The sequence below is a fragment of the Amphiura filiformis genome, chromosome 6 (assembly GCF_039555335.1).
Source record: "Amphiura filiformis chromosome 6, Afil_fr2py, whole genome shotgun sequence".
NCBI classification, from domain to species: domain Eukaryota; kingdom Metazoa; phylum Echinodermata; class Ophiuroidea; order Amphilepidida; family Amphiuridae; genus Amphiura; species Amphiura filiformis.
In genome coordinates, this window is record NC_092633.1 from 74,731,647 (window position 1) to 74,744,944 (window position 13,298).

The 13,298-nt window shown below is 36.1% G+C and overlaps 1 protein-coding gene across 9 annotated transcripts in view; it reads right to left on the bottom strand.

Moving 5' to 3' along the window:
• Positions 1-264: 264 nt before the first annotated feature.
• LOC140156026 (disks large homolog 1-like) overlaps positions 265-13,298 on the bottom strand; it is a 194,889-nt gene continuing 181,855 nt past the window's right edge. For 8 of the 9 annotated variants that reach the window (XM_072179124.1, XM_072179125.1, XM_072179122.1 and 5 more), the window contains 10 exons: positions 13,086-13,197; positions 12,044-12,220; positions 11,417-11,483; positions 10,607-10,700; positions 8,541-8,579; positions 4,794-4,841; positions 4,451-4,552; positions 3,342-3,514; positions 2,679-2,880; positions 265-2,100 (listed from right to left, as the gene is read on the bottom strand). In XM_072179124.1, the coding sequence (XP_072035225.1) occupies positions 1,991-2,100; positions 2,679-2,880; positions 3,342-3,514; positions 4,451-4,552; positions 4,794-4,841; positions 8,541-8,579; positions 10,607-10,700; positions 11,417-11,483; positions 12,044-12,220; positions 13,086-13,197 (1,124 nt within the window). In that variant the 3' untranslated portion in view covers positions 265-1,990. Of the gene's footprint in view, positions 2,101-2,678; positions 2,881-3,341; positions 3,515-4,450; positions 4,553-4,793; positions 4,842-8,540; positions 8,580-9,277; positions 9,710-10,606; positions 10,701-11,416; positions 11,484-12,043; positions 12,221-13,085; positions 13,198-13,298 lie in introns of those variants that run through there. The other variant, XM_072179129.1, reaches the window with a different exon arrangement.

Consider the following 13,298-nt stretch of genomic DNA (forward strand, 5'->3'; position numbering starts at 1 on the left):
TAACTTCAAAATTCACTAAAGAAAGAAACTGAAGAAATCTGTTCTTGCAACAACCACTGGGCTTGCCTTTCTCAATTGTTGGCTTGTACACAGACCTGACCAAATGATCAGGGAGCTCTTGCAAGCTTGGGCTAAAATTATTGGGTCTATCCTGTGCAAAAACAGATAAGAATGACCAATATATCTGAGGCTTTGAGAAAGACCTGGCTGAATCCACAAATTTGGACTAGCTAGTTCTGTCTGCATTCTTTTTCTCCATTATCCCTTACATACCATTAAGATCTATCTTTTCTGCAGCTTATTTCAACGAAAGACAAAAAATACAGTACATAAAGTCACTTCTAATGCAGTAGCTTTGTTCGAGTTAGTCTACCTGAACCAGTCTGATACATGTGAATTAGACAGATTATATTCCCATTAAGTAAATACTAATTTTGTTCAAACAATCATTGCAGCATTATTTGACAATTCTCAAATAGAAATTAAAGGCAGAAACACAACTACTGAGAAGTAATTTATCACAATTATTTTGTTAATGAAAAACTTCTACAAACCCAAATCAAAGTTGCTACAGATATTTATGTTTTTGGTATCACTTGCCATTGGGCATTACAAATTACATATAAAGTAGCACACTTCTGTTGGATTTGTAATTTACGTATACACCCTAGCACCACTAGAATGCACCCAATGAATGCAATGAAAAACCACAAGTGAATGTGCCCAAAGAAGAAATACATCCCAGTTCTTGGTGACCTTTGACACTGGGTGTCACCCACCTTTTTTGGCTACCTCTCAGAGGTGATAAGAACTGGAAGAGCCTGAGGCTGTTGGGCTAATTTAGTGACCCAAAATCCCAAACAAGGGTAATTATGCTGAAAATTTAAAAGGGTGCCTCCACATCCACCTTCTGGGTATGCCACTGACATCTACTCCAAGCGAGGTATTGCTAAAGCAAAAGCCAAGATTCAGTTTTGCAACAGATCGGAACTGAATTTTTAACTGACGATTAAGTTTTGAGTTGATTTATAGGTATATTACACAGACAAATAGCAGGCTGCACAAATTAAACAAAAAGCAGGCTGCACAAATTTATTGCCAAAAAAAAAAACACCCTGTGATAAGAAATCTCTTGAGAATGCTGCAGAATGCACTCAAAGGCTACCAAAAATCTGCACCCAAAGCCCCACAAAAATATGCCCAAGATGCCTGGAATACACCTATGGATCTCACATATAGTCTTTGGATTACACCAAAATGCTGCCAAACATCCCTCATATGTCCATACATGTTATGTTACAAACTTTTAAACAGCAACATTACAAAAAAAATATTATCATAGTTCTACAGTTTTCCAATATAAACTGTCCTGACCTCCTCTCACTGGTCCCAAAGGTCAAAGGTCACTGGAAATCAGCGTTCTCATGATTCGTTCTCAACTTTGTCCTGCATGCTTCCATCTGTTCCATCAAATTCAAAACATCTTCTGTATCCATTTGATGTGAGCACATCAAATTCCTTTGCTGATTTTGAATTTTATTTCAATATCATAATAATTGTATCAATTCTTTGCACCCGATTATCACAATTTCAACAGCCATTATTACAGGTAAAAATTGATGCACCAGATTATCGCAGAAATATATAAAGTACCAGCTCGTCATTACTGGAAAAAATAAATTAACTTCTTCACAATAAGTGTCTGCAAATGCAAATTAATACATTTTCAAAATTGTGATACCTGCATGCAAAGAACTAATACATTTTTAGTTGGTTTCCAACACCTTGTTTCTTCACTGCTTATAAAGGTACAGTGAACCACCACAGCTCCATCGCTGATAACGAAGAGTTTAAAATGACTTAAATCTCAGCATGCAGTAATTCATGACAAGATCAGTGGTGCTACACAGGGATCACACACGTTTAACAAAACGAGGTATCCATGCTGGAATTGTTGGATTGAATTCTTTGTATATATATCACAAGAGTTTTAAAACGACTTGTCCTTGGCTGATATCCATATCGAAGGACCAGATTGTTCATGGATCACCTGTTTGACCTTGTCGTAAATTTCGTCCATTGTGTCTCCTACTACAATTGCTGAAAATGGAGAAAACAAAACCACAATTAAAATTCAGAAGTATATGACAATAAATGGTTGTCTTGTGATTATTATACATCTTGTGATCATTATACATTTTGTGATTATTATAAATCTCTAAATTTATAATAAACTTTTCCCTTTGTATACTTTGGACATACTGTGTATACTTATAGGGTTGAAAATACTGAATTGAAATATAAAGAGCAATAATTGTCAGCCATGAATCATATTTCAACTTGCAGAAAAATCAGATGAGCTCTAAATTGAATTTAGCTGTAGCTTGTCTAATCATACATTTTGAAGAACTCAAATTATAGCCTGTTATCACTCATTCAATCACTCATTCAATCACTCGATCATATTGATCAATCAATCAATCAAAATGTTTTTCAAAGTCCTTTCCTCTGTGGTCTGCATCGTGGTACACATGTGCTTTCAAACCCTCATGAGGGAGCAATGCCGACCCATCAATGAGTCAACAGCAGGTGTTATGGAAAACCATTCACAGATCAGATGTACACCTAAAGTCAATGAAACCAATAATAATAGTAATTTGGTAGCAACTTGATCCTACCTGTGAAAGAATCGCCAAATTCCTGCTCCAATTTGAGCGCCCTCTCGTACGTCTTGCGCGCCTGGTCCTCTGTCATTCTTCTATTCATTTCTAGAATGCTGTCGATGGATTTGGGTTTGAGGAATATAGCAACGGGATGCAACTGAGCTATTTGAAGACGTTTGATGGCATTACCGCTCACATCTAAGATACAATGTTTACCCTGAGGAGGAAAAAGCACAATCAATTAATCATAACAATTCATTTGATTTACTCACCTTTTAAAGTTAAAATGTGGTTTTGTTGATGTGACTTGTCATTGACAATTCAAATAAAAATCAATCAACAAACCCTAATTAATATAAGACCTAATGTAAGTTAACACTTATTTATCCTGCATTCATTACGTGATAACAATTTAGGGGAGTAGGTTGAGTTTCCTGCTCTGCAGGTTGTCTACAAACAGACCAATCTGATATTATTCCGCACTCAGGGGTGTGAGTGACCACAGATAAAAAAATCTGAAAAAGTCTGAAATTTGGAAAGCTCCCATACTTTTGTACAGAGGATGTGCAGAAAAAGAGACAAAAATCAAGATCAAAAAATCTGAATTCAGATTTTAATCTGAACTCTCACACCCCTGCGCACTATGCAAAAATCCCAGCAATAAGTTTATTTGCTTACCTTTTCTGCCACTTCTCTTACTGATGCCACACTTGTGCCATAGAGGTTCTCATTATATTGACCAGCTTCAATAAACAAATGGTCCTGAATATCCTTCTCCATCTGCTCTCGTGATTCCACAAAATGGTAATCTCTACCGTCTACCTCATGAGGGCGCCGTGACCTTGTTGTATCTGCATATAGATAGGATACATTCAAATGAATGGAAGATCCATACACTTACTATGGAAGACATGACCTTAATCTCCCACACAGGGGGTGTAGATTTTAAATGAAGTTACCCATTCAGGTAATCCCATTTGATATTCACACCCCCTGTGTGGAAGATTAAGGGCATGTCTTCCATAATGGGTGTATGGATTTCAACTAAATTAGCCCAATGAAGGAACACATGTATGGCACTTGGAAAAAAAAAAAAGATTATAACCTAGGGATGAGACCAGCCGAAAGAATTATCAGATTTTATAAAGCTGACCTCACTTAATGAGATAAGATGAGATATTATGATCCGTGTCACTTGACATCTAGACTATTCCTTTGAAGTAGAGTTAACATTGATATGCTTATTAACTCTATTTGCCATTGCAGTGAATATGTCATATCTTGGTTACAGGTTCATGCTTGGTTTGCCCACCTGTTAGCAACCCATCGACTTTTGTGTTGTGATAATTTTGATAGTGGTTCAGGAAAAAGATAGCATGAACCAGCTAACCTGGCAACGATTTGATTCTGACAGCAAACTGTTTCCAATCGGACTCTCTACAACAACATAATTTTGTCTCTTGATATAAAATGAATAGTTTAATCTATTAAAAGAAAATAAATAGCACATCTGCTCTAAACATAAAATTATAGTCATTAACCCTAACTGAACCCATGTTTTTGTTTGCTATCGGAAGGGAAAGAAGAAACAAAAAAGGAGAGAAGATGAACAAAGAAGTCACTTGGTACCTCAGACCCCTTGCATGCCAAGCAGAAAATCATTGAACAGTAGCCACAGGGGTTCCGTGGGTATATATGACGTCATGGCATCACATGGAATGCATGCATGCACAGTGGTTTTCCTAGTGTTAGGGTCAATTGACACCTATATTTCATGATGTACTTACGAGGCACACAACTGCCAAATCTTTCGGGCATCTCTGAGATTAAGTCGTCATTACAGCGGTCCTTGCCTGGGCCGAGAATAATAACTGGTCTGGTATATTTGACTATAGAACAAAACAGACATGATACACAATCAATATACAAATAACATCTTGCATAAATCTGATCACTTAAATATAACAAAATAATTTTGTCCATTGAATAAATAGTAGCATGGATATAGATGAATGAATCATCTGGTTCCATGAAATCAGAATATCGTCTGCCCCCCTGAAAATGCACTATTCTCATGAAAATTCCAAATTTTGAAAGAAAATATGCTATTATGTAAGTAATTTTGCTTACCTTCTTGCTGAAGTACAGGTTCATAAGACAAGATCGGTTCTTCATTTCCTATTGAACAGAAAATCAAACAAAATGTAAATCCTGGGTATTGGCAAAAGCTGATTGGGTAGGTAGCAGGTCAGGACACATCCACCTGCTTGCTAATTGAATAGGATCCAATCTTTGCAGGTGTGAGTAAGTATGGCCATATTGCACAGATAGGCTTTTACTATGGGTATTCATTGCACACATTGAGGGTTTAAACAGGTTCACTGTCGTACAAGTATAAAATTAGGGAAGGGTTCACTGTCTTACAGTATAAAGCTGGGGATGGGTTCACTGTCTTACAGTATAAAGCTGGGGATGGGTTCACTGTCTTACAGTATAAAACTGGGGATGGGTTCAGTCTTACGGTATAAACCTGTTTAAAACTGTAGACAGGTTCCCTGTTGAACAAGTATAAAACTGGGGATGGGTTCGCTGTCGTACAAGTTTAAAACTGGGGACGGGTTCGCTGTCATACAAGTATCAAACTGGGGATGGGATTCGCTGTCGTACAAGTTTAAAACTGGGGACGGTTGCGCTGTCGTACAAGTATACATTTGTAATTGTCCGATGGTGAACCTGTTGAAACTATCAATCTGTATTGATCATATTTGTCTTTCTACATAAGTGTCAAAAGTAATTCAACAAACAAATTAAAAACACAGCCTTTGTAAAATTACTAGCAATTGAGTGGCTGAAATGACACCAATTTCTTTTGGAATTTTATGGAATTACCTGCCTGACAGCAACGTTACCTGCCATGTTTGCAGTTATTTGTTTAAATATACCCTAGAGAGCGAGCTGATTTATAGTTACCTCTGTGGAAATTGTGTCATTTTAGTTCATAAAATGCCCTTTTCATGCATATGGGCTTTGAGACAGACAACTTGAGGCTATCTTATAAGTCAGTGAACCATGCTTGGCATACCAGTATCAACCCTTGAAATCATTGATTCATCACTTTGCATGCTGTTGTAATGTAATGTCCCGTGCATGTGGGTGCTTATTGCTTAAAACAAGTGTATGATGTACTCATTACACAAATGCAACATATTTTATATAACCACCACCAAGATTATTCTTCCTTTTCAATATATATCGCTGTTAGTATTTGCATGAATAAAATAATGAATGCTATGAAACTTTCAAGCAAAAAAGGCTGCATCATGCCATGTCAGTTAGTAAGAATATGTTTTGCTATGAAGCATTTTACGACAAGCCTTTTATACAAGCATATCATGACCAAAGTATGAATCTCTTCTTGTTTTCCCAACACATCACTTCCTTTTTTTAACACAGAAAATCAATGCAATAATTTTATAGCAGGCTTTCTCAACAAAATCAACACAAGTGTCACTTTGCCAATTTTGGAAAAAATCATAAAGTGCCACTATTCATGAAAGCAGAGAGTGAGAAATAATGGTATGAAGTCCAGCACCTGCACCACAGGTGTTTCTTAGGATAGCTCTTCTTCATAGCCCTGGAAGACTCATTTTTATTTTTAAGCTCTGTTCAGAAAGGCTTTATGAAGTTACGTTTGATATACTTGTTGCAGTAGCTTGCAGTGATAATGGTTTGATATTATCACCATGTGAAGGTCATTAAATCACAAAGATATGTCATTTTCTCTCAAAGAAACAGTTGCAATGCAAAGGAAGGGGGTTGTTGGGAAACTATTGTTAAATTGCAGACCCCATTTACTATCATGCAATGCAATGCGATGCATGAAAGCTACCAGCATTCCAAAAAGACATTTGTTAGTATGCTTATTAACCAAATACACTAAGTTGATATAAATGACAACACAATGATGACAAATATGTGTAAGCACACAGCATCACTAGATACACACAAACTTAATATCACACAGAGAGATTATCACAACAATCAAATGCAAATCAATGGAAATAAGATGGATGAGATGGCCTAAATGGTGATATATGTATTATAGTACTCTACATGAATTTAGTATTAAAGGAAAATGTTTGCATCTGGATTTTAAGAAACAGGTGCTTTTTAGGTCCATTTTCTCTGTAGTCTAGATTGGGGATGCATGTAACATCAAATCCTTGCCACTATGGGCAGATCTATGTAGACTTGTCAATGAGAGGCAGCAGCCAATCACATAGTTAGAGAATAAAAGATAGGATTTAGCCTATATCGTGTCATAATGGATGGGCTGGCCAATATTTTGAGTAGTGGATTGAGGATCGACATACGTGCCACTGTTGTGTGGCAGCATGTGCGCTGTCTTATATGACTATCCACTATTGTGTGATATTATACACCAGAAAACCAAATTACATGAATTCTTTACAAGCCACACCCACTGAATAAGAATGTTCAATCTCAGACAATTGTGTGGGGTAATGCCTAATGCTTAAAGGTCACAAATTAAAAAAACCCAATAAAGTAGCAATTTGATAATCACATCAATTTGTTGCAAAAACAGAAAGAGATTGATTACAATCTGGCATCTTATATGATGCAAGTGGTTGTTTTTGGTGATGAGAGATCATTTTGCAACTAACAATGTTCCTCATTGTCAATGCTCAGGGATGATTTGATGATTGAAACATTCCTTCATCTTTACATCATCCCAACAAACAAACCAATACATTCACTGCTAACGCCAACATCAGCAAAGAAACCTATGTGATATGGAGTATGGACGGTCATATGCATAATCCAAAAGTTGTACTTCCAAGCAGGTGAAATATATAACTTTAAGAGTGCAGAGAACTTTGTGTGATGTATTAACTAAAGTACATGTCTGCAGATTTGGTTAAACTGCTACATTGGATCTTTGGCTAACAATGCCCAGTATTTTTGTTTCAAAATGTCTTCAATATGAGTTTGTCAAATGCTTCTTTGTTTTATCAAATAATCTTTCACCACAAATCAATACATTACAATGTTAATATATCATTGACAAAAAACATGTGCCCCATGCAAAACATCGTTTAGTAATTAAGTGTGCAGGGTCTGGGAATACTAAGGTTGATAATTAGATGGTTAAATTAAAATAAACTACAGATAACCACAACAAAATGTATATGCTACGCAACTGATATTTAAATCCTATTTATTAACATAATCATGTTTGTCAGTGTGTTTTCAATGCAGCATGTTCTCAGTATGGTACACATTATACAACTTGAAGTGAATAATGGCTTGGGATATTCCAGTTGAAATCCATACACCCCCTATGGGAGACTTAACATTAATCTCCCACACAGGTGTGTAGATCTCAAATGGAACCATCCGTTCAGTTAACACACTCCCTTTGAGGAAGATTAAGGTCATGTCTTCTATAGTGGGTATGTATTTAAACTGCAATAGCCCAAAGCACATACTGTTCATCAAACACTAGACAGCAATTAGCTATACAAACAAGACCAATAATGGGCCATTAAATGGGCATAATGTATTCAAACATTATACATACAGCTTGACCAAATCTGCAGAGATATTACCAAGACTTCAAACAAGTATTAGGAATGGAACATACATATCATAAATATGCAGACAACACATCAAGTAAAACAAATGATAATGCTGTGCTATCATAGATCGCTAAAAAAGATGGTGACATATAAATAATGCAAAGATCAATGGTGTTATGTAATCATGGATAAGAGAAAAGACAACAGATTGTAGTGTCATAGATAATGGTGATGTGTGATGATGGATGGTGTACGTCATATAAATAATGCCACTTACTGTAGCTGCTTTCACTATCGCTGGCATTAGAGGTGATATCTGTGGTGGTGGTAGTGGGAGGGGGTGTAACAATAATGGGTTTGTTTGGGACGGATGTGGTATCATAGAGACAATTTACAAGGGGTGGGTAGTGGAATACAAGTAGGTTCCAAATAAGGAAATGGGGATGGTAAACCAAAAGGGGGTCAAGCAGACAGACAAAAACAGACAGACAAATAAACAGACAGTAAGCAGGGGAGGCAGGACGCCAACATAAATAGAGGAAAAAAGAGAAGAGAAAGGCATAAAATAACATCATTAGCTACAACAAAACATTACAGGCAGGCTGCAGGTCTGCCTAAAACAAAGGAGATATGTCAATTACTAGAACAAGAAAGCATTGAAAATTAAACCCAAAGGGTGCACCCAATGATCTTAAAATTCACCCAAACAATTCATATTTGCATGTATCCAAATTACAAATACAATTTAACATCTCCGAATCCATTGCATTTTTCAAGATATTTGTCAAAACAATCAAAAGTCTAAAAGAAAAGCACATATTTTTTAACTCATACTTTGTTTTACTAAATCATCTAGATGAGGTTAATGATTTGGAGACAATTCAGACATACTCAAACATGTCCAGAAACATAAAATCTTGTGATGGCATAAATCTGAGCACAGGCAGAGAGATGTGACCACATGGAGTGATATCAAGCCTTAACTTTGTTTCTTTTCAACCTTATGTAGACCCATATTGGAATACAGAATACCAGGGTGGCTCCCTTGAGTGGCTTGTGTTTGTATGATAGTTACATGCACTTCTTCTTGTATTACATGCCAATGCTTTCTCGTACCTCTAATTACAACCAAGTTGCACAATACAGCAAAATAACATATTACATAATCATGAGGTTTAGTTTTCACATGGTGCTTGGGTCTTACATCCATGACATCACAGAATAATAAGTAGGTCAAGGCTCAAATGAAGGAGCGAGAAGCACGTAAGTTTCTCGCCCAAAAATGCATCGTCAAAATGGACAGTATATTTGATGATGATGATGATGATGATGATTGATAACAAAACTTAAACTGTGATATCATGATTATAAGTATACATGCACACATATGAATAATATAAACCAAAGCTTTATACTATTAAGAATAACAACCTGTGGGCGAGTCCACTTTAGTCGCAGGGATGACAATTGTAATTCCATCATATCGGAAAAGAACAACATTTGACATGGATTAAAATTTCATTACTGATACAAAGTATCAGTGTTGGTTGTGAAATCATATAATTTATAGAATATGCTAAATATTGGTAAAAACAGATGTTCATATTCAAATATCTTAACAAATAATGGAAATTTGAGGAAACAATATTTATTGTAAATTTCTACTTTTAAAAAAAAACTGAGCTTATTGCTTACAGAGCTTGAATACAAAACACACACTCAAAAACTAAAAATTAATCGGCTAAAAAAAGTTAAAAAATGAAAGAAAAATTGATTTTGAACATTTGAAAAACAGATTGCTTCCAGCTGAGCACAAAATTGTGTAGTGTTGAAGCCAAACCCCAACAATTAAGTTTTAATACAACTAGGTGTATAAAATACCTACTTCTATATATTAAATATTGTCTATTAATAAGGCTGTTGCAATTCTTAATCTGAGATCATTATCAGTTTAAACCACTTATATTTCTTGGGTCAAGTGAATTAATATCCCTAATCTATTCTTGTCTTGATCTACTTTCATATCTGCACTCAGACTTGCCAAACCCATGATTTGGTAGCCCAATTAGGTGACTTCAAATTATCTTCTCCAACTTCAAAATGGATATAAACAATTTTGCACCTTTTAGGAATTTCAGAGTTTGAGAAAAATTTTTTTAATTTGAGCTCCATTTCAGTGAATTTTGCTACAAAAGCAACAATTCATAAACTTTCTGAATATGATTTTTAGATAAAATTCAGAGACAATAATACAATTTTAGATCAAATTTTGTCTTCAAATGTCATGAATTGGGCCTACATCTGCTGACTGCAATCGGGATGAACACTATGTAAACCACTTACGTTCTGGGTCACTTGTTTCCTGATCACTGCTTCCTGCTTTCTTGAACTTTCTTGAGAAGAACCCTTTTTTGTTTCGCTTTTCATTCATTTCTCTCTGCAAATTAAGTAAGATGATAGACAAAAGTTAAATTTTATGCATAATAAAAAAATGCAGTAATTCCAGAAAATGTAGAAATATTTTGTTTCAAATATGTTTTACATAAAATAAATAGATTTGGTATGTTGCCGACTTGCGCACAGTTAATCCTTTATTTGGACCCAATTCTGTCAGTGAAAGTACATGGACAAATCAGCTCAACAGTTTTCTTGAATAGGTACTATTGGTCACCACTGGTTGAGGCTGTATGCTTGTAACCAACAATCATAGTAGTCCAACCTGCCTTATCTTGATCTCATTTATATGTAACTCTTTTATCCGGCTGAATGACCTTCAATTAAAAAATGTGTTCTTAAAAACTTAAACCATGTCTTTGTTGTGTACCGCACTGTATTATACTGTAATATCATCTTCACAGTGTTATCTCCCCATATGAAGTAATCTCTTGTTCCAGTTTGGAAATCCAACACAGAATTAGAGATAATTCACTTATCTAGATTTTTGCTTAATCCGGCCAATGCTTGGTCCTATCATGGCCATATTTTAATTTATTTAATTAGATTTTAATTTTGCCCTACATTATGTTAACCCTGTTCACAACCACCTGGTTGAAGTAGAGGTCAAACTATATAGTGCAAGGGCATGTTTGACACATGTAAACATGAGAAAGCCTACATCTGTTTTTTTGGCACTGATAAGTGACGTGGTCTTACCCTATCTAAGCTGCCTTTGCCGGAAAACTTGACACTCTTCAGCCGAGCTCGTTCTTTTCTCTCCACTCTGAAAGAAAGGTAATATACCACAAGAACATCATTAACAGGACACAGGAAGGCATATCTGCATTGTAGGTCTGCTACAATTAAACCTTTACTGTTTAAATTTAGTATCTTATAAGCCCAACAAGAATTATACACTGTGTATGGGCTATGTTTGGGAAGAAAACATTCTTTAAAATTTATACATTTGTTACCTTTGCAGACCATCTTCATACGTTCTCACATGCTGAAAGTATCGTATGCGATCTCATAGCAATGTAATTACTGCCATGGATGATTTACATTTTGATGTTTGACCTATTTTATGCAGAAAGGACACTAAAATGGGCCATTAACCAAAATCAAGTTAGAAAGTGATAACTGAGGACCGGTTGAATACGATATCTTAAATTTTACTCCTTGCGATATAGATTTACAATGTAACATAACCTACCTTCGTTTACTTGGAATGACCCCTAGTTCCCCTCTTGTCCACCAGGGAGGATATGTATAACCTACCTTCGTTTACTTGGAATGACCCCTAGTTCCCCCTCTTGTCCACCAGGGAGGATATGTATAACCTACCTTCGTTTACTTGGAATGACCCCTAGTTCCCCCTCTTGTCCACCAGGGAGGATATGTTTAGCCTGCCACCACTCATCATCACTGGCATTTGTCACATGCAGAATGTCACCATACATAAAACTAAGGCCTTGTGAGGGAAGGCCACTGTCTTTTGCTTTGTCATAGTCAAAAAGTGCTCTGCAGAAAGGAAAGAAACACAGTGGTCAAATAAGTTTAGTAATTAATATTCGATATGAAACAAAATATATATTGTGAAAGCTGACATTTACAAATTTGTTACACTCCAAGCATCAATGTGAACGTAACATGCGGATATTCCTTTTGCATGTAAGGAAACTTAATATTACAAACAAAAATCAGCAAAGCACCAGAGATAATTTTTCTGTAGTTTGGAATTACTGCACATTAAACAAAGGGTTTCAAATTTAAAGCAGCTACACAAGTTTTGAGGAACTGGTCCAAAAAACTTGCACAAAGGCATTGTGGAGGAATACATGTATGCCAATGGGTATTGTGGTTTAAATCTATCTTCTGACCGAGGTGGCCCTAGGCAGGTAGTCATATCAGGTAAGAATGATCCTCATTCTTGTATTGTGACTATGTTAATGAGAATAACAGAAACAAAAAACTAAATTCTGTACTCATTTGACAGCAACTGTTGTGCTAATCAGGCATGCAAACACATACACATTTGCTCTTCACCATGGACATCTCCTATGGAAGACAAGATCTTAGTCTTCCACACAGGTAGTGTGAATTTTAATTGGGGGGTTACCTGAATGGTTGAATCCACTTGAAATCTACACTCCCTGTGTAGGGGGGTATATGGATTTCAATACAGTGTCAAATGTATCATTGTTATCTGAAGTCCACAGCATTAAATAATGTGGCCAGTCCCTCAGAGTGGCAGGAAGGTTCTTGTTTGAGAATCTGGTGTGTCCTTATTTGGTAGTACACACCAACACCCCCCTACACACACGGTCCCATCCCCACACACCAAAGTATAGGTATAATATAGTTGAATTATTAAAAGAAAGCTTACCTGACATAAATAGATTTCTTAGCTGTCGTTCGCAGACTGCCCGTCGGTGAAACCGAACTATTCATCATTTCTTCACGCAATGTCTGAATCTTTGCTTCAAAACGATTATATTCTGTTGACAAATACATAAAATGTGATTCCAATTCAGTGAGCTGGCTTATTGCTCTTGTTGCTATGGTAACAAATGGATGCTATAGGATTAATCCACTGCAT